This window comes from Pelobates fuscus, chromosome 12, assembly GCF_036172605.1.
Source record: "Pelobates fuscus isolate aPelFus1 chromosome 12, aPelFus1.pri, whole genome shotgun sequence".
Lineage (NCBI taxonomy): Eukaryota > Metazoa > Chordata > Amphibia > Anura > Pelobatidae > Pelobates > Pelobates fuscus.
In genome coordinates this window covers 46,327,989-46,349,696 of record NC_086328.1, presented here as the reverse complement: position 1 = coordinate 46,349,696, position 21,708 = coordinate 46,327,989, and the positions used below count along the sequence as shown (strand labels likewise).

Here is a 21,708-nt window from a genome sequence, read left to right as displayed (position 1 = left end):
CCCAGCGGCCAATCAGGAGAAGGTTTTGTAATTTCTCGGCCAAACCAAAAAAAAAGTCGCCTAGGGATTGGCCAATCAGCGGAGAGGATACTGTCTGCAGGCAGGAAGTGAAGCTGTGAGCAGGAAGATAGTGTAGGATTCAGAGATGAATTCCCTGGAACAGGCGGAAGGTGGGCTACTAATAGGGCAGCAGGTGTGAATTAATGGCGCTCGTTCCGGGGAGGGCCAGCTGCTGCTCGGCCAGGCTAATGGATAACATAACTAGCATGCTCAAACCTAGCCCTGCACTGTTTACCAATCATACAGGGCTTCCCTGGCACTGCTCTACCCAGGCTCCCCTGGCACTGCTCTACCCAGGCTCCCCTGGGACTGTTATACCCAGGCTCCCCTGGGACTGTTATACCCAGGCTCCCCTGGGACTGTTATACCCAGGCTCCCCTGGGACTGTTATACCCAGGCTACCCTGGGACTGTTATACCCAGGCTACCCTGGCACTGTTATACCCAGGCTACCCTGGCACTGTTATACCCAGGCTACCCTGGCACTGTTATACCCAGGCTACCCTGGCACTGTTATACCCAGGCTACCCTGGCACTGTTATACCCAGGCTACCCTGGCACTGTTATACCCAGGCTACCCTGGCACTGTTATACCCAGGCTACCCTGGCACTGTTATACCCAGGCTACCCTGGCACTGCTCTACTCAGGCTACCCTGGCACTGTTATACCCAGGCTACCCTGGCACTGTTATACCCAGGCTACCCTGGCACTGTTATACCCAGGCTACCCTGGCACTGTTATACCCAGGCTACCCTGGCACTGTTATACCCAGGCTACCCTGGCACTGTTATACCCAGGCTACCCTGGCACTGCTCTACTCAGGCTACACTGGCACTGTTATACCCAGGCTACCCTGGCACTGCTCTACCCTGGCACAGCTATACCAAGGCTACCCTGGCACTGCTCTACCCTGGCACTGCTCTTCCCAGGCTACTCTGGCACTGCTCTTCCCAGGCTACCCTGGCACTGCTCTTCCCAGGCTACCCTGGCACTGCTCTTCCCAGGCTACCCTGGCACTGCTCTTCCCAGGCTACCCTGGCACTGCTCTTCCCAGGCTACCCTGGCACTGCTCTTCCCAGGCTACCCTGGCACTGCTCTTCCCAGGCTACCCTGGCACTGCTACACCCAGGCTACCCAGGCACTGCTGTACCCTGGCACTGCTCTACCCAGGCTACCCTGGCACTGCTCTACCCTGGCACTGCTCTACCCAGGCTACCCTGGCACTGCTCTACCCAGGTTACCCTGGCACTGCTCTACCAAGGCTACCCTGGCATTGTTATGCCAGTACTTAGTAACCAAGGCTACCCTGGCATTGTTATACCAGTACTTGGTAGCTAAGGTTAACCTGGCGCTGTTATACTAGTACTTGGTGGCGAAGGCTATCCTGGCATTGTTATACCAGTACTTGGTAGCTAAGGTTAACCTGGCGCTGGTATACTAGTACTCGGTGGCCAAGGCTATCCTGGCACACTTATACCACTTCTTAGTAGCAAATGATATCCTCACACTGTAATACACTGTTATACATTGTGGCTATGGCAGGCTAAACGTTTGCCTGGTATTTGTATACTAGTACATAGCAACCAAGGCTTGCCAGGTACTGTAATATTGGTACTTTTTGCCCAAGCTAGGCTGGCACTGTTATACTTGTATGTAGTTGTCCAGGCTTGTCTGGCATCATTATACTTGTTTTTAGTAACCCAATCTAGCATGGTACTGTTTTACTAGTACTTGGTATCAATGGCTATCCTGGGACTGTTGCTAGTATTCAGTACCCAAAGCTAGGCCGGCACTGTTATATTGTTATTTAGTGCCCAAGACAATGGGTAAGGTATCGGTTTAGTAGAAACTGACACCTTGTATTTCCACTCCAGCTGGATTCTGCTTCTTGTCAGTGAGTAGTTCTATGATAGTGCTGTGATTGCTGACATTTAAAGGGCCAGAGTTAGACTTGTGGAGGACATATGTAAAGTTATCTTGTAGGCCAGGAATATTGAGTGAGAAGGCAAACTGCATGTAAATAAGCCATGCAAGTAGTTATATTATTATTATTATTATTGCCTGTATTACCCATTACAAACTATTTTGCTAATCCTCCCTCTTTAAAGATCAGCTGTCAGTTTGGGCACAGTTAGTTAAGCCGCTTGTTTTGAATTTATTTTTTATTTTTCACCCAATAAAATCTCTTTATTAAAAAAAAGAAAAGGCTTCCTGTGTCAAAATGAAGGTTGTCCTGGGACAACCTGAAATTCAGTGGATATTCATTATATCCAATGTTCAGTACTTGTTGTGTGAGGACTTAATGGAGGTAAAAATGTCCAACTTGCACGAGGCACCTTGGGCAGTTTTCCTTTCCAGACTGTGTTTCTTCTTGCATCTGATGCACACTTTATTCCAGTAAGACGTCACTGTGGTGTAGGCTAGATGATTTTTCTTAATTTGTGTCATGAACTTATCAAAATGCTAAGTATAGAGCAGGTGAACTTTAAAGGAACACTATCGTCACCTAAATTACTTTAGCTAAATAAAGCAGTTTTAGTGTATAGATCATTCCCCTGCAATTTCACTGCTAAATTCACTGTCATTTAGGAGTTAAATCACTTTGTTTCTGTTTATGCAGCACTAGCCACACCTCCCCTGGCCATGATTGACAGAGCCTGCATGAAAAAAAAAAAAAACTAGTTTCACTTTCAAACAGATGTAATTTACCTTAAATAATTGTATCTCAATCTCTAAATTGAACTTTAATCACATACAGGAGGCTCTTGCAGGGTCTAGCAAGCTATTAACATAGCAGGGGATAAGAAAATCTTAAACAGAACATGCAATAAAGAAATCCTAAATAGGGCTCTCTTTACAGGAAGTGTTTATGGAAGGCTGTGCAAGTCACATGCAGGGAGGTGTGACTAGGGTTCATAAACAAAGGGATTTAACTCCCAAATGGCAGATGATTGAGCAGTGAGGCTGCAGGGGCATGTTCTATACACCAAAACTGCTTCATTAAGCTAAAGTTGTTCAGGTGACTATAGTGTCCCTTTAAGTAGTAAGAGATGCAAGTATTTCATGTTTTAAATTGTGTAAAGAAGTAACAACTGTGTTGTGCATTATTGTAATGAGCAGCAACAGACCATCCGAAAGGGCAGTGTCTGTTAACCAGAGCACTGCAAAAGTGTTTTTGCATGAACAGAAAAGTTCTGCAATCTCGTATACATCCTTAATTTTTTTTGGTGTTCCCAAGAAGCAGTGTAGAAGAGAAAACACAGGGGTCTGTGGGACAGGATTTCCAAATCAGGACTTTCCTGCCTCATCTAATATGGCTGGTAAGTTTAAATCCAAATGTAAAGCCTTAAAGGTTTACTCCAAGCACCATGACCACTTCAAAATTTTAAAATGGTCATGGTGCAAGGAACCTATATTTACAGCATTTCAGTAAAAAAGTTGTACTTACTGAGATATTTAAAGGGATTCTATAGTGGTAGGAATCCAAAATTGTATTCCTTACACTATAGTTCCCTCTGCCCTCTCATCCACCTCGGCACTGCGAGGTTCAAATAACCTTTTTTACATTTACTCTATACAAGTGCCGATATCCCTCGGCGCTGGGTCAGGGCACCACGTCATCTGACAGGAAGGGCTAATGCGCATGCGCCGCAAGTGCATTAGGCCCCTTCCCATAGGAAAGCGTGTCAGGCACCCAAAACTCGCTTTACCACCAGGAAGTGCCTTTAGTGGTTGTCTTAGTCCTGCAATGTAATTATTGCAGTTTCTCTAAAACTGTATTGTTTTACATTGCAGGACTAAAGGGGATAGGGCAACTGTAGTCTCCCTTTATCAATGTTGCTTACGCATATATGATCATCCTATGGCTGAGAACGTTCCACTGATACTCTAAGCGCATAATTGAGTGGCAGTATCCACATCCAGCTTGTACATTCGCCATTCACTGTGGTTCAGGACCAACCTGTTCATAATAAGTGATGAACCATAGCAAAACAATTACCACTCGTACCGGGGAACAACACCAGGGTGCTCCTGACACCATTAGCACTGTAGTGAGCAAGTTGTAAATGTGACATTAATGCAATCAAAATATTTACTGTAAATTTGTGTTTTTCATGGCAGCCTTTTAAAAGAAGGTAAATGTCGTTTTAGAAAGTGAGATTTATTGAAAGAGACTTACGGTTCATAGAAAAGTAAATGCGAATGGAATAGTATTTCTTTAAAGTTTCTAGAATTCCAAAACAAGATTTGGCGTTTGAAAGAACGTCGGCCAGAACATTTACCAAATAAAAAAAAATTAAGATTGCATTTAAGAATGTTAAACCCTGCCATACTTTTGTGCATAAATCTTGTGGGGTGTTTTTATATTTTAAAACTATAAACTGTATTTTACTTCTGGTTTTATCTTTCCTGTCTAGATTTAAAAGCCTTTGAAAGAAGACTTACAGAATATGTTTCTTGTTTGCAGCCAGCTACAGGACGCTGGAGAAGTAAGTTACTAGCTATTTGCGTTCAAAGATTGCACTGCCTTTCACAAGTATTCATCTATCGTGTAGTGGTGCAACCAGCTATTAAATTGGATTTTGTTAGGAATTTTACCATATGATTTCCGCATTATATCTTATGGAAGAAACCGTGTCTTGTTTTGTTTTTTCTTATTTTTGTATTGACACAAAAAGTTAATTCAAAAACTCATTTGTTATACCAGTTGTTATGGTAAATATGTAGCAAACCCAGGGCAACCCGACTGGTTACTTCTGCTAATTCCGTTCCTTCAGCCGGTCAGGAGCCATTTAGGATATAAAGAGACCGAATCCCCCTAGTAACTGGACGACACACAGTCCTGGAGGTACACCAAAGCTTTATTCGCCATACACAGCTTTTATGCATAACCCCGTGCAAGGGGTTTCCAACACAGACCTACAAGGTCACATCCCAAGATCCTCCTTGGGACCCTAGCGCAGGAAGGGACTTGGTTCCCTTTGTCCCCAAATCCCGCCACTGAAAACACAGGGCTTCCCACACTAGCGGCCAGGGGGTCTTTTCCCAGGAGCCTCTGTGCCTGCGAGTCCAGCCACGGGAAAAATGGGCCCTCCCTTTGTCTCTCAGGTACAGCTGGTCTCTTTGTCCCTGCAGGCACCGACAAGCCCGCCAAACTCGCTAGTTCCCACACCAATCCCAGGGACCCTCACAGCGGTACCTTTCTCGACCAGGTTCCGCTCGCGAGGTCCCAGTGTGAAACCCTGCAAGGGAAGCATCTCCTTTAGGGATACGAATGCTCCCCCTGGACGGCCACCCAGGGGAGCACTGATTAATTACTTCCCTTGCGGTTTCACATTTATGTTGCGAGTGAGAACGTTCTGATTAATTGATGTGAACGTTCCAATGGGGCACCAGGGAGGTCCTCATTCGGGAGACGAACGAGTCGGGAAACAATCCATGAATGCTCCCCCTGGCTGGTGTTCGTCTGTACGAATCGCGGCCACCCAGGGGAGCCCTCATTAATTGTTTCCCTTTGTGGTTTGAATCCTATGTTGCGAGGTGTGAACGTTCTAACCTAACATCACGGGGTGGTCCCCGTAAGGGAGGTGAATGAATTCCCTTTGTGGAAGCAAACCCGAACGGGGAGTGAGCACAATACACGAATGGATGGGGAAACAAACACAATATGACAGAGGGCAATTCAAGGACAGGCAGCGGTTCCACCACAAAATATATATATATATATTTTTTTTATTAATATGTAATAAATATATTGAAATAAGTATGAAATGTATTTGTTTTTCAAAATAATTCATTGCCTTAGAAGTACAAATTGAAATGTATCAAATCATTAAAATTATGGGTGCAAAAAAATGGATTTTTTTTCTTTTAAAGGGACAATCTAAGCAACCTAAACACTACAGCTCACTGCAGAGATTGTGTTGCTTAGAGTGTGCTGCAATCATCACCCAGTTTAAAGGGTTACTCCAAACACCATGACTGCTTCATTGATTTGAAGTGGTCATGGTGCCTGGATTTTCTATGAAACGCTGCAGATACAGAGTTTAACCCCTCTGTTGCTAGATGTGTAACACCACCTCTGGCAGCATCACTGGGTTGTTACCAGCCATCCCAGGACTAGAGTTCTTGCCTGACGAATGTCAATTCTGTGCATGTCTCTATGCACACAATTGCAGTCATTGTTGAGAGCAGTCAGCTGACGCTCTCAGCCAATGAATGTCCAGCAGAATCGGGCTCTGTAGCTCTACAGAAGCTGGGTGCAAATCACTGTCAGCCATAAAGGAGACCAGGCACCTTGCAGGAGCTGTTAAGAGGTTAAACCATTGCAAAATGGTTTGCCCCAATAAAGGATAATAGGGCAGTGGTACTCCTCACGTTCTAATAACTACAGCGGGCCTTCAAGTAACCCTTTAAAACCAGGATCTTCCTGTTTTTTGTGGGACCACCCCTATTTTGGTGGTCACATTGATAATGAAAATTTTATTAATTCTGGATTCTACCAGTAAAGTTTATATGAAACTTTTTTTTTTTCTTCCTGTGATGTCAAGATTCTTGTTCACTCATTGACAATTTTTATTTTGCTTGTTATAATTGACACAATAATACTAATGATTTGTTTTGTTTCTTATATCTAGTGATTCTCATAGTGGTCTCTGTGTGCACTGCAACAGGAGCATGGAACTGGTTAATAGATCCAGAGACACAAAAGGTTTGGTGTTACCAGAATTATTTTTTTGTTTAGTCCATGAAGTGTCATGTAGGTATATAAAGGAAAATATTTCAGTATACTGTCCATGTGTATGTGTTTGTTGTACTCCATGTGTGAATCATGGATTCATATGTGGGGTTCAATATTCGTTTGAATATGTTGAGGACTTTTGTGACAGAGCTCTAGTACTCAAACAGCAACTAACTTTAATACACATAGCACACATATTTAAAGCCCCCAACAGCCTCCTTTACATACAATGGTGCAGAAAGCACTATAGTACAAGGAAGGGTGGGGTCAGACAATAGCAAGGGCTGATGAGAGATTGAGGAGGGACAAAGCAGCTAGTTTAAACTGGTCTGGCAGTGTCCCTGGGACAACACCCTGCTGGGAAAACAATAGGACAGGAAAAAGGGGGAGAGGCAAAGACGAGCAATACATTCAACATACCCTGCACCAAGAATAGGCACAGGGTGACAAAAACACAAAAGGAATCTGGGGACCCACATTTAGTGTCTGTCTTCCATCTGACTACCGTCACAACTTTATTCTTAGTTCTGATATAAATGAAAATAAGCACTATATAAAAGTCCTCAAACACTGCAACTTGACAAAGAGAATATATATCGAAATGACAGATTGAGTACCAGGATAAACATACGTTCTAGAATGGGAAGATTTTGTTTTAATAATATTTTAGTTTTATTAAATTAAATATACATTTTATTTACTTTTTTTCTAATTGATTTCTCGTTTTGGCTTTGTTTCTATTTGTACTTTTATCATTATTTCTTCGTAAATATAATCTGTCCTTGTTGGAAGCACAACTACTCTGTTCAGTGACATGTAGAACCTCTGGCTCACAATTTTTATTTCAGTTCAGTAGCTTGAGATAGAATACCGTTTAATGTAAGAACTGTTTCTTCTGAAGAGGAGAAATTCAACCATAACAATGAACAGTCCATCTTACTAAAGTGGTTACGGTGCTAGGAACCTGTTCCTTGCAACCTTAACACCCCATATATGTCAGATTAACAGAGAAACAGATGTAGTCTCAAATCCTGGGGAGCAGCAGATGCAGGTCCCTGCACATCAACAGAGCCATATCTACTTTTTATTATGATTAGGCAGTATAGACTCTGCAGGATGTAAGATACCCTCATGCTTTTCTAGTACAATAACAGCAAGTGAGTTCCATATATTCTTTATCGGGGGTTTCTTCATTAAATACCTTACATATACAGTGGATCTTGCAGATTTAAGTGTACTTCTTTTTACACATTCTTTTGGTTTTTGTGGATGTTAGATATACATCACTACTAAAAATAATAATAAAAAATGAACATTAAAGCTTCCCCATAGGAAAGCATTGAATGACGAGAAGATGTTGGATGTCCTCAAAGCATGGGGAAGTCCAACGTAATTTAACGGAGTAGAACTTTGTTCGGTACCCGGAAGCACCTTTGGAAGACAGCCACTAGAGGTGGAGTCAATCTTGCAATGTAATCATTGCAGTTTCTTACAGTTAAAGGGGACCTGTCGTGCCCCAAGCAACTTATGCTCATTAAATTGAGCATACCATTCTACCTATACATTGCAGTTTTTTTGCTAGTTTTATGTAGTGTAGGATAAAAACCTATTTAAAAATATTTTTCAATGCCATTGACTCAGAAAAGAAAATCCCATAGGAGGTCCCTCTGCTCTCCATCTATAGCAACCATAGCACATGCTGTGGAAACTCCCTAGCCAGGTGCTTCTAGCGAGGGCTAGGGACCATAGGAACAGAGTGACGGCAATGTCACTGACGAGATTTAACCTTCTTGGGAATGCTTCCCAAGCAGGCCAAATCAAAGAAGACTGCAGGAAGAGCGCAGGCGAGTACAAAGAGTAACACCCACAAAGCGGCGCTGGAATGGATAAAAAGTGAGTAAATGTTTATATACACCAGGTATTTTTGTGATATATGGTGTATTCAATGTATATGGGAGAGAATTCAGGTAAGTTAATTTTTCCATAACCAGTTCACTTTAAATGGTATAAATATTTTGTTTATATTACACATAGCTTTATTTCTTTCCAACTAACTGTGTTAATTTAATGTACTGCTTTTTTAATAAGAATATGCAGCTTTCTTGTAGAGTTTTTTTGTGCTAAGAATGGTTCAGTAATTCTTCTTTTTTTATTTTATTTTATTTTTTAGGTCTCATTTTTCACATCTCTCTGGAACCATCCTTTCTTTACAATCAGCTGTATAACTTTGATAGCTTTATTCTTTGCTGGAATTCACAAAAGAGTGGTGGCTCCATCGATGTATCCTTTAAATTTTACGAATGGCTGCATGGTTTTTATATTTTTTTTTTATTTTTATTAATGAACCAATTTAAGTGACATTGTTTACATTGAAGGTTTAACGTATGGAGATTTGTTTGACTCCGTACAGAAGATGACATCTTTTAAATGATCTCCATTTGCCAATCACCAAGTCAGGCTCTTTCGATTGCATTGTTCATAATATTAGTTAATGTTTGAGGCTCTAGCGCTCGAATTTCTGCATGGATATTCTCCTTTTTGCTGCTCAAGTGTACGTGGTTTGTTCACATCCACCCTTCAGATATCCCCACAGGAAGCAATTGGGAGCTGAAAGGTCAGACAAAGGTGGCGACCAATTAATCTGGGAATTTATTAAAATGATCCACTCACCGAACAGTTGTCTCAAGATCTATTGTGGCCCAGGCTGGATGGGCAGTAGCTGCATCCTGTTGAAACCACATTTCAGGATGTAAAAAAATTCCTATCATATGCTGATATCTCACACCAATAAAATCCCACTATTTTTGCTCGTTGTTCCTTCTTGAAATTACCTATGAAGAATCTTGTAAGACTCCGTTATAATATGTACTGTAACAAAACAATGTAACCACTAACAAATAAGTTGTCAAATCCTATTCTGTATTTTGGACCACCCTGTATAACATTTTCAAAGGGAACAACTATCCTGGTCAAATCCATTGTAATCCATGTTATTTTTCCACCCTCTCTTCTCTTTCTTTTACATCGGCGTGTCTTGTGTCCAATGCTTTACATTCAAAATTAGATTTGAGCAGTAAAAATTATTAAACCTCTTCACTTTATGAACATGTGTGCAAAGTAATGCAATAATCTCTACAAGGCACTAAGAGCACTTTATGTTAATGTTGAAATGTATAATATAGTTTCATCATCATTTCCATAAACAGAGTACTAGCCAATAAGGCTTTGGATGGATTGGTGGCTAGAGAAAACCAGCTCCCCTAGCCAGTAATTACTTACTAACCCTACTAGTTAAATACATACTTTTTCATTGCACATTTCATCACTACACACTATATTGTTTCAGGTAGTTATATAGCTAATCAATGTGTCAGGCATACTTCTGTAGTATTTGTTGGATTTTATTTCTTGACTACTTTCATCAGAATAGCGGCCCGATGTCGAACGGTGTTGGCAGAATACAATATGTCCTGCGATGATGTGCGTATTTCTATCCCTGTCTGTCTCTCATAGCATTTCTCTGCTGTTTTAAAACCTACTATAAAAAACCCTAGCACCAACAGAACTGTATCACTCACTTTAATTGCAAAATACAAAAATGTACAGAAGTCAGAATTTACCTAATTGATGTATTTAGAAAAAGCGTGAATGTATTATAAATCACTTGATACTGTTGTTTTGTTTTTTGCCTTCTGTTGGCTCATCAGCTGTAACATACATAGGTGAACGGCTGAACTTGATCGACTCGAGTCTTCTGTTCACTTTGTATTGTAATGTAACTATACTTCTTTGTGCCAATGAGCGCTATGTCTTGGCTATAATCGCAATCCTAATAGCTAGTGACTGTTGGTGGCATATTGATGGAGTGTGTAAATTTACCTGTAAAATTTGAGCCCAATTAACTGTGTAATACTGTTTTTTTTTTTTTTTTTAATTTTATTTATAAATTAGCAAAGAACGTTGCCTCATAAGCTAACGGTTACCTTTTGTAAAAGTCTTTTGTTATCATATTCCTGACTTTTTCTTTGTTTCTACTAGAAAGATAGTTATGCTCTTTAAATATCAGAAGGTTATGGGTAGCATCATGTTATAGGTGCTTACCCCTTTCACATCTATACTACAAAACGTACAATGATTCCCATGTGTATTGTACCCAACTAATGCGGTTGTTTTCCTCCATAACTATGTAACAATTTTTTGTTTTATTTTTACAGACGGGAAAGTTAATTCTGAAACCAAGGCCGCATGTCCAATGATATTCCATTGAATGCCATCAGTGAAGATCAAAATTGGGGCAGCAGACTTTCATTTGGAAATCCATGGCTGTCTATCTTTTCTAGCAAGTCTTTTCCAGACTGACGCTGATGGTGTTCATTATTTCTTCGGACACATAGGACATTTTCTGAAAACCTACATTCAGTGTGAACATTGGACATTTTTTCACTTGTGGGCAAGCTTTTAACTGGACTCATGTCAGTCACAATTGACTAATAAACTGTTATTTTGGAAGTCACAGGGTTTTAAACATAAACCATTTCAGTCAATATACATATTTATTTTTTTCTTTGAGCTTACAAACGTTTTACAGTAAGAAGTGCAAGCAATAAAAGACATCATAGCAATTAAGGCATTAACAACCGTCTCACACCGTATTCAACCAGGGGGAGCATTCCCTTAGCATTAGTGTTATTCAGACCATTACAAACTGCGTGGGCAGCGGCAGAGTCACGTTCCTCGGGTGGCCTATGTTTCCTGCATGTTACCTCTCCCTTTCCCGTGGTGGAATTTGCGAATAAAAGACCGTTCAGGACATCAGTGATGTGTAGCGTGTAAGATTTGAGAGTAGGCTGATGTGAGTAGTAAGTATGCAAAAAGGTAGAGTACATAGAGTAGTGAAATTATGGGTCCATCACCCTGCCTACACCCAATGGCACTTCTCCGTCTCTTTGAACTAAGTAGTCTAGCCAGGACAACCATCGTTCCGTGTTTCAGTCGTATACTTCAACAGGAACATAACTCAACCATATCATCCTCCTTTGATAATTTATATTACATTTTGTTTTTGTTTTTTGTTATATTCTCCCCCTCCCCTCTACATGGTAGAAGAATAGAACTCATTACAAGGTCATTTACTAAAGTGAGAATTCAAATAGAATTTCAAATTTAAGACCCAAAGAGCCAAACTGGAGACATTCTCTAAACCGCTACGGATATTTTAGCTTTAACTTTGAAACTCACTTTGAATTCTTATTTTACTAAATAGCCCTGTTAGTGTTTGTAATGATATGTACGATTTAAGAAATCATTACATGCCAAACCACACAGTGACTTCTGCCTAAAATATCAAAACCATGTCAGAAATATAGTTAGTTTTAGAAGTTAAAATATAACCGTATACTTGTTTTCTTTAGATTTGTATTTAGGGTGCTATACTTTTACAGATCTATTTTTGTATTTAATTGTTTGTTTTGTTTTCTTTTCTTTTCAGTATATCCAAACATTACTTGCTGCATTACCTTTGATTTCCAGTGTCACTTCTTGTTCATTTAGGGAAAGCAGTGATCCCAACTCACCCTTTCCCATTTCAGTGATATCCAGTGACATGATTTTATAGTTTCCACAATTCTAATAAAAAGAGATCTGGCTCGCAATTGTCTTAAACGGTTTAATGCTTACTCCAAAAGAAAAGCATACGCTCTTGGCATTTTTTATTTTGTAAGTGGGCTTCCATCAACCAAGACAGATGGCAACTCCAGCATGTTTAGATGTTTCAATAAAAATAGAACATGTCCTCAAAAAGAAGGGAATGTGAGCTGTAGATATTTGATGTTTTTTTAGAGCTATTTCCTCATTTTGTTGTTTTCCATATATTTTCTTTTGTGACCATTTTGCTTAAAGGCTAAAAAGTCGTGTAAGAGCAAATTGTTACATTGAGGAGAAATAATAAAGGGCTTGTTGTGACAGTAATTAATTAATCACTGTCACATACTTGCATACCTTTTCTGACAGGTGAGGAATGTCACAGTACAACTGTATTGTCTGTCTACGATCAGAGTACTGAAATAACATTTTAATACATTTTAGACAAATATACACTATTGGAGAGCATGTGATCACCAGTGAGAGGGATATCATCTTTATTTGTCACTGTGAATCTACTTACTGTGGCTGCTGTAGACCATATTTCCCTTGAGGTTTCAGACCGCCATATGTTTTTGACTGGCTGAGGGCAACAGGAAAACAGTCCACAGCAACTGGTACACCAAAATTTTAGTTACAGCTCCAATGGCGCATCGTTCCCAGTGTGTTTGTTCGGGTCTCTGCATTTCTACTCGTTAATGACAAAAACAAAATTAAATTAACAAACAATGTCATTTAACCTTTTTTTTTTTTTTTTTTTACCCACATAAAAATAACATGTGGTATGCTATCGCGCGGTCTGTCTTCTATATCTTCTATTTAATTACATTCACAGGAAGATAAGAGAGAAAGTAAAAGCAGGCATTGAATGTCACTATTCCACATTCTTTAATTCAGGCTTAATGACAATCTATAATAAAGAGTATTCATCTTATAATAGACAGCCTCTGGGGGTGATATTTTTCAATACATATTCTATTGTACACATTCTATGTCTACGTTACATAGGAAAGTACAACTGTTAATATTAATGTCATTTTTGCCCTTATGCTGTAAGATAAATGTTTGTTTCAGCACTTGCAATGTTTTCTGTAGTTTTTAATTTAAAAAAAATAGTATAAAACATATGTTAATGTTTTTGTCTTTTGATTACGGGATATTTTCCACTGGTGGACAAGAGAGCTGATTGGTCAAGGGCTGTATTTAGAATAAGCGCCCACATACCACTTTATAAACTCTTGAAAAAGTCTGCAATAGTGGTGGACGAAATGCATTGAGATTAAGGAAAATTAAATTAAATACTTGCCTTGTAATTTTCTTTTCCTGGCTATTTATCACGGCAGCATCACTTATGGGTAACTCTGCCCCTAACCAGATCGGGACAGGGTCAACCAATAAAAAAAAGAGCGAGAGCGAAGGAATGTATAAAAGATCCCTCCACCTTCCATACCTCAGTCTAGTTAAAAAGAAAGAAGGGAGGGTGACTGATACTGCCATGATAAATAGGGGGGGGGGGGGGGGAATGAGTAGGTAGGTATGTAATAACATTTTTCTTATTCCTGGCTAATCATGGCAGCATCACTTATGGGTAATACCCAAGCAAATAAATAAAAGGGAGTGAAAACAATAAAAATAATTGACACAAAACTCCAATTGCTGCAAAGGATATCTTATTTTTATTATGCAAAAATGTCCAACAAAACTCCCTTCCCAAAGGAAGTAGTAAAAGAATGAAGGTCCAGTTTTTAGTGTCTTATAAAGCTAATAGGAGTGGATCAAGTAGCTGCCCTACAGATGTCATCCGGAGGAACCTCTGCCCAATTAGCCCAAGATGTAGCCAGGTATCTGGTAGAGTGAGCTCTAATCTTGGCTGGTGGAGTTAGCTTGTTCTGTAGGTAGGCATCTGTTATAACATAAGCTATCCATCTCCTAAGGTAGAGGATGAGGCTGCTTCTCCTTTACGAAGTCCAGAAGGTAGCAAAAAGATTGTTGCTGTTTTTTCTGAAGCCAGAAGTTAAAGACATGTACTTGATTATATGTTCTCTCACATCCAATTCCCGGTACTTTTCTTCTTCTGGAGAAGATGGGGAGGAACAGAAGGAAGGGAGAACCACTTCCTGGAGTAGAAGAAACCTAGATACTACCTTTCCTAGGTTTTAGGATCACTCTGTCATGAAAGAATCTCGAGATCAGAGGTGAGATGCCCATGAAGTATTACAAAGGGCAGATAAAGAGGAGGACTGCACCTTCAACGTGCTGAGGCTGAGACCTTTGCCTAGGCCTGCCTGTAGAAATTCCAGAATATGGAGGTCAGTAGGGTGTTGAGATTCAAACGATTTAGTTTTTGCCCATTGTTCAAAGGTTTCCAAAATTCTGTAATAGCAAGAGGATGTTTCCTTGCTTTTAGAAGAGTACCAATCACTGCTTCAGATAGGCTCTGGTTAAGGGGGGTTTCCTTTCAATAGCCAGGCCCCCAGGTTCCAGCTGGATGGGTTGGGGTGAACTGGACCTTGGATTAGAAGGTCCAAGGAGATCAGAAGTAACCATGGATGGGTCACGGACATTCTCATGAGAAGGGGATACCAAGGCCTCCTGGGCCAGATCGGGATAATGGCTATAATTTTCTTTCCTTCCATATTTTGTCAGTACCCGGGAAATCAGAGGTAGGGGAGGGAACACATACCCCAGATCAGATGTCCAAGGTTGAGAAAGGGAATCTTTGGAGAGGGAAAAGCAGTTTGCCACCTGATCATTCTTCCTGTTGGCCAATAAGTCTATCTGGGGTAGGACCCACCTCTTCATCAGAACTTGAAACATCTTGGGATTCAGGCTCCACTCGCCTGGTAATATACGTGTTCTGCTGAAGATATCCACTAAAATGTTTTCCACCCCTGGAAGGTAGATTGCTTTTATCCCCTTTATTTGAAATTGAGCCCAGGACATTATTATTATTAGTCTCCACTTTCCGTTGGGTTTTGGTGCCAAGAATACTGTTGAATAGATACCTTTGTATCTCTCTGAGTGAGGAACCTCATCTATGACACCTTGGTGAAGAAGCTTCTTTATGGCGGATATCATAGCTTCTCCTTTTTCCCCTATAGGCTTTCTTGACTTTACGAAGGAGTTGCTTGGAGGAAAGGAGTCAAATTTGATTCTGTAGCCCTGGTTGAGGATAGACAAAACCCCTGAGTCTGATATCTTTTTGGCCCAGACAGAGAGGAAATTATGTAGTCTGTATGGGCCTGTAAACCTTCAGAAGTTTTTCGAAGGGTCTTGGGATCCCCTTCATCTATTGGCTTTTGCTGAAGATGAAGCAGGCTGATTTCTCCAAAAGGCTGAAGCAGGCTGAAGTTTCTCCAAGAGGTATTTCTGCTGTATTCCTTCCCTGGTCGGTTACATCTACTGTCTCAAAACCTCTTGTCTTTCCATGAAGCTGTATATGGGGATCTCTTACCTTGAGGCAGAAAGTTTTTTTACTGTCTGCCGCTTTATGGATAGCTGTCAGGATCGGGACAGGGATCCAACACGCAGAGTACAGAGAGTGGAAAGGTACGTATACCGGGCCTTAGAATGGCCGGACTAACGTACCGAGAGTAATAAAGAATAGTCAGAGACAAGCCGAGGTCGAGGGAACGAGAAGACAGATAAGCGAGAGACAAGCCGGGTCAAGGGATAACAGAGAAGCAGGGAAGTACAACGAGCCGAGTCAAAACCAATAGAGCAAACTAGAATACCAGAGCACTGAGTGACTAGACAAGCTAGAACCACGACAGGGCAATGAGCTGAAGTGAGAAGTAAGCTTAAATACCCTGGCTCTGGATGGTAATCACGCCTCTGACAAGTACCGATTGGATATCGGACACTTGAGTGACAGGTCGCTCGTGATAGCGTCATGACGTCACGTATTGAGCGTCCTGCTAGAAAAGGACGTGGATTCCTCGCGGCCGGTGTTTAAGTGACTGGATGAACCGCGAGGAACGGAGGAGACAGCTCGCCTGGACGGATAAACCACCAAGTCTCTACCTCCCTTAGAGGTAGAGGCCTCAGGTACCCTGACAGTACCCCCCCTCTCAGATACGCCCACCGGGCGGAATGAACCGGGGCGAGATGGGAAGCGGAGGTGAAATGCTCTGCGAAGGCGAGAAGCATGAACGTCCTCCTGAGGTACCCAACTCCTCTCCTCAGGACCATATCCCCTCCAGTTGACCAGATATTGCAATTTTCCCCTTGAAATTCTGGAGTCAATGATGGAGCTGACCTCGTACTCCTCCCGACCCTCCACCTGAACAGGACGAGGTGAGGAGACCTTAGAGGAAAATTTGTTGCAAATAAGAGGTTTCAACAAGGAGACATGAAAGGAGTTAGGAATGCGTAAGGCAGGTGGCAGAGCAAGGCGATACGCAACCGGATTGATACGAGTGAGAACCCTGTAAGGGCCTATGTAGCGAGGAGCAAATTTCATAGATGGAACTTTTAGGCGAATATTCTTAGTACTCAACCATACCCTATCCCCAGGAACAAAAACAGGAGCCGCTCTTCTATGCTTGTCAGCGTGTTTCTTGAACAGCGAGGAACTATGTAATAGAATTTGCCGAGTCTGATCCCATAATTTCTTCAGGTTGGCGACATGATCATCAACCGACGGTATCCCCTGAGAAGAGGAAACCGAAGGAAAAATCGAAGGATGAAAGCCATAGTTCATGAAGAAAGGGCTAGAGCGAGTTGAATCGCAAACAAGGTTATTGTGTGCGAACTCCGCCCAAGGAATCAGACCGACCCAATCGTCCTGGTGTTCGGAAACAAAGCAACGCAGATACTGTTCGATCTTTTGATTAGTACGTTCAGCAGCTCCGTTAGACTGAGGGTGATAGGCAGAGGAGAAGTTCAATTTGATGCCCATTTGAGAACAAAAGGATCTCCAGAAACGTGAGACAAATTGAGAACCTCTATCAGAAACAATCTCCGAAGGAATCCCATGTAGGCGAAAAACCTCTCTCGCAAAAATCTCCGCCAATTCAGGAGAAGTCGGAAGTTTAGGTAATGGCACGAAATGGGCCATCTTAGTAAATCTATCCACCACCGTGAGAATAACAGTCTGTCTCTTGGAAGCAGGCAAATCAACGATAAAGTCTATGGACAAACAGGACCAAGGTTTCTCAGGAATGTCCAAGGGGTGTAACAGGCCACATGGAGATGCATGAGGTAGTTTAGTCTTGGCACAAGTCTCACAAGCTGCGACGAACTCCTCAATATCTTTTCGAAGTGAAGGCCACCAGAAATCCTTGGATATCAGAGAGTATGTCTTGCGAATACCAGGATGACCAGCTATTTTACTTTCGTGAAAGCATTGTAAGAGCTCCAGTTGAAGTTCAGGAGGAACAAAGTTTCTTCCCTCAGGAGTGTTTCCGGGAGCTAGATGTTGTGACTTCAAGATCTGGTCAAGTAGCGGAGAATGAATTTTGAGACTGGTATTAGCAATAATATTGCATTTGGGTACAATGGAGGACAACAGTGGTTCAACTGAGGCAGAGGGCTCATATTGGCGAGATAGCGCATCGGCTTTAGAATTCTTTGACCCAGGTCTGTAAGTCAGAACGTAATTGAAATGGGTAAGAAACAACGACCAACGAGCCTGCCTGGAGGACAGACGCTTGGCCTCTCCGATATAAGACAAGTTTTTGTGGTCTGTCAGAATGGTAACAGGATGTAAAGTACCTTCCAATAAATGTCTCCACTCTTTCAAAGCCTTGATAACCGCTAGTAATTCTCTGTCACCAATGTCATACCTGCTCTCAGTACCGGTCAATTTTTTAGAGAAAAATCCACATGGATGTAATGGTTTATCAACACCCAACCTTTGAGATAGGACAGCACCTAAACCAGTCTCTGATGCGTCTACCTCAAGTAAAAAAGGCAGAGAAGTGTCGGGGTGAACTAAAATTGGAGCGGAAGCGAAAAGCTCCTTGAGAGTTTTGAACGCCAGGAGAGCTTCAGTAGTCCAATTCTTAGTATCAGCCCCCTGTTTGGTCATGTTAGTGATAGGTGCGATAATGGAAGAATAGCCCTTAATAAAGCGCCTATAATAATTAGAAAAACCAATAAATCTCTGTATGGCTTTAAGACCTTTGGGTAAAGGCCACTCTAGAATGGATTGGAGCTTATCCGGATCCATCTTAAATCCCTCCCCAGAGATCACATAGCCGAGAAAGGTTACCTGGGTTTGATCAAAGCTACATTTCTCCAACTTGCAGTACAAGCCATGCTGGAGAAGCTTGTGCAAAACCCTCCTGACTTGCTTGTGATGAATCTCAATGTCACTAGAATGAATGAGTATATCATCTAGGTATACAATGACGCAATCTTGCTGAAATTCCCTAAGAACCTCATTTATCAGATCCTGGAATACAGCTGGTGCATTGCATAACCCAAAAGGCATAACAGTATATTCATAGTGACCATATCGAGTATTGAATGCCGTCATCCACTCATGTCCCTGCTGGATTCTCACCAAGTTATATGCCCCTCTGAGGTCTAACTTGGTGAAAATTGTAGAGCCCTTCAAACGATCGAAGAGTTCGGTAATCAAGGGGATCGGGTAGGCATTTTTAATGGTTATCTTATTTAGGCCTCGATAATCAATACAAGGTCTCAAAGAACCATCCTTCTTTTTAACAAAAAAAAAATCCAGCCCCGGCAGGGGAGGAGGACCTTCTAATGAATCCCTTGTCTAAATTTTCGTGAATATACTCCTCTAGAACTGAGTTCTCTTTCGTAGATAACGGGTATACATGACCTCTGGGCGGCATGGTACCAGGGAGTAGGTTAATCTTGCAATCAAAGGACCTGTGTGGGGGTAAGGTATCGGCTTTCTTTTTGTCAAATACAGCCTTTAAATCTAGATACTGAGACGGAATTTGTGTCTCTGTAGGATTGTCAGAGTTAGCCGATGTATTGGTTAAGCCGAGAGGTGAGACTTTCCGCAAGCATTTCTCTTGACAATTCTGTCCCCACGAAACTATCTCCCCTGACTCCCAATTAATAATAGGGTTATGTCTCCTCAACCAGGAGTACCCCAGAACTATGGGAATAGACGGAGAAGAAATGAGCAGTAAGGATATGTCTTCTCTATGTAGGATGCCAACAGTTAAGTTAATCGGTATGGTCTCATGGAAAATAACAGGCTCAAGTAACGGTCTACCATCGATGGCCTCAACGGCCAGTGGTGTCTCTTTTAACTGGGATGGAATAGCATGCTTGGCAGCAAAACCCTGATCTATAAAGCTCTCAGCAGCTCCAGAATCGATTAGTGCCATAGTCTTAACTACTCCCTTCTCCCACTTTAAAGAAACGGGTAACAGAAGCCTGAGCTCTTTGTAGTTGTGAATAGAGGACAAAGTAGAAACACCCAAGGCCTGTCCTCTAGAGGAACTTAGGTGCGAGCGTTTCCCGAACGATTGGGACAATTTAGGCGTAAATGACCCCTGACTCCACAATACATACATAAACCCTCCCTTCTCCTGTACTGTCTCTCCCTCTCTGTGAGATGAGTACTGCCTATCTGCATAGGTTCAGGAATACGTAAGTCCTCGAACTCAGAAATTTGAAAGGTAGGCGCTAGTTTAAAGGAGGGTCTACGGGTCCTATCTCGAGTGTTCTGCCTCTCTCTTAAGCGTTCATCAATACGAGATATAAAAGAAATTAAATCCTCCAAATTTTCAGGGAGTTCTCTAGTAGCGACCTCGTCAAGAATTACATCTGATAACCCATTCAGAAACACATCTATATAAGCCTGTTCGTTCCACTTAATTTCTGCCGCCAAGGACCTGAACTCTAGTGCATAATCCACAAGTGTTCGATTGTCCTGTCTAAGGCGCAACAGTAATCTAGCTGCATTGACCTTTCTACCAGGAGGGTCAAAAGTTCTTCTAAACGCAGCTACAAAGGCATTATAATTATAGACTAGTGGATTATCATTCTCCCATAAAGGATTGGCCCATCTCAAAGCTTTTTCAATGAGTAGAGTAATAATAAATCCAACCTTCGCTCTATCTGTAGGATAAGAGCGGGGTTGTAATTCGAAATGGATGCTAATCTGGTTTAGAAAGCCACGACACTTCTCCGGTGACCCGCCATAACGTACTGGTGGGGTAATACGGGAAGAAGCACCTACAGTGGCTACCTCTAGACCTGAGACTGCAGGAGAAATAGAAGGAGTACGTGTCTCCTCAGGTGGATTACTAGCACGAGACAAAAGTGCCTGTAGTGCCAAAGCCATCTGATCCATCCTATGCTCCATGGCGTCAAACCTGGGATCCGAAGAACCAAGCTGACTGTTTGTACCTGCAGGATCCATTGGCCCTGTCGTAATGTCAGGATCGGGACAGGGATCCAACACGCAGAGTACAGAGAGTGGAAAGGTACGTATACCGGGCCTTAGAATGGCCGGACTAACGTACCGAGAGTAATAAAGAATAGTCAGAGACAAGCCGAGGTCGAGGGAACGAGAAGACAGATAAGCGAGAGACAAGCCGGGTCAAGGGATAACAGAGAAGCAGGGAAGTACAACGAGCCGAGTCAAAACCAATAGAGCAAACTAGAATACCAGAGCACTGAGTGACTAGACAAGCTAGAACCACGACAGGGCAATGAGCTGAAGTGAGAAGTAAGCTTAAATACCCTGGCTCTGGATGGTAATCACGCCTCTGACAAGTACCGATTGGATATCGGACACTTGAGTGACAGGTCGCTCGTGATAGCGTCATGACGTCACGTATTGAGCGTCCTGCTAGAAAAGGACGTGGATTCCTCGCGGCCGGTGTTTAAGTGACTGGATGAACCGCGAGGAACGGAGGAGACAGCTCGCCTGGATGGATAAACCACCAAGTCTCTACCTCCCTTAGAGGTAGAGGCCTCAGGTACCCTGACAATAGCCTCATTGAGGATTTTTCCAAAGAGGAGATCGCCGTGGAAAGGATGAAGAAGAGTAGTCAGCTCCCCAGGAATGCAACCACAGAGCCCTTCTGACTGAGACAGGTAAAGCCATGCTATAGGTGATCATTTTGGAGATATCCAAGGATGCTTTGGAACTGAAGTCTGCTGCAAGTCTGAAATCCCTAAGGTTGTCAAGAAGGTGTTCTCTTCTTACTCCCCGTTGGATATCTCCTTCCAGGTTGTCTATCCACACTTTTATAGCTCTGGATAAGTTGGTAAGGGCTATGTCTGGGTGTAAAGCTGAGCCAAGAGCCAAATAAGCTTTAATCAGTTTA

The 21,708-nt window shown here is 42.0% G+C and overlaps 1 protein-coding gene across 4 annotated transcripts; it reads left to right on the top strand.

The window, feature by feature from the left end:
* Window positions 1–85: 85 nt before the first annotated feature.
* Window positions 86–12,453, top strand: CNEP1R1 (CTD nuclear envelope phosphatase 1 regulatory subunit 1). Of its 4 annotated transcripts, none has more exons than XM_063438342.1 (7): window positions 86–170; window positions 3,305–3,380; window positions 4,479–4,550; window positions 6,699–6,772; window positions 8,973–9,082; window positions 10,228–10,282; window positions 11,017–12,453. In XM_063438342.1, exons 2-7 carry the CDS (start codon window positions 3,374–3,376, stop codon window positions 11,056–11,058), a joined length of 360 nt encoding a protein of 119 aa, XP_063294412.1. In that variant the 5' UTR covers window positions 86–170; window positions 3,305–3,373; the 3' UTR covers window positions 11,059–12,453. The 4 variants fall into 4 exon arrangements, with proteins under 4 accessions (XP_063294412.1, XP_063294409.1, XP_063294410.1 ...); XM_063438340.1 differs by having other exon boundaries at window positions 94–170; window positions 3,302–3,380; XM_063438341.1 differs by having other exon boundaries at window positions 108–170; window positions 3,299–3,380.
* Window positions 12,454–21,708: the final 9,255 nt, after the last annotated feature.

Excerpts from the sequence above, each read along its gene's own strand:
- CNEP1R1 (XM_063438339.1), top strand. The coding sequence starts at position 146 with ATGAATTCCCTGGAACAGGCGGAAG. Across the intron at positions 171-4,478 it reads TTCCCTGGAACAGGCGGAAG|ATTTAAAAGCCTTTGAAAGA; the intron begins GTGGGCTACTAA and ends TTTCCTGTCTAG. Across the intron at positions 6,773-8,972 it reads TAGATCCAGAGACACAAAAG|GTCTCATTTTTCACATCTCT; the intron begins GTTTGGTGTTAC and ends TTTATTTTTTAG.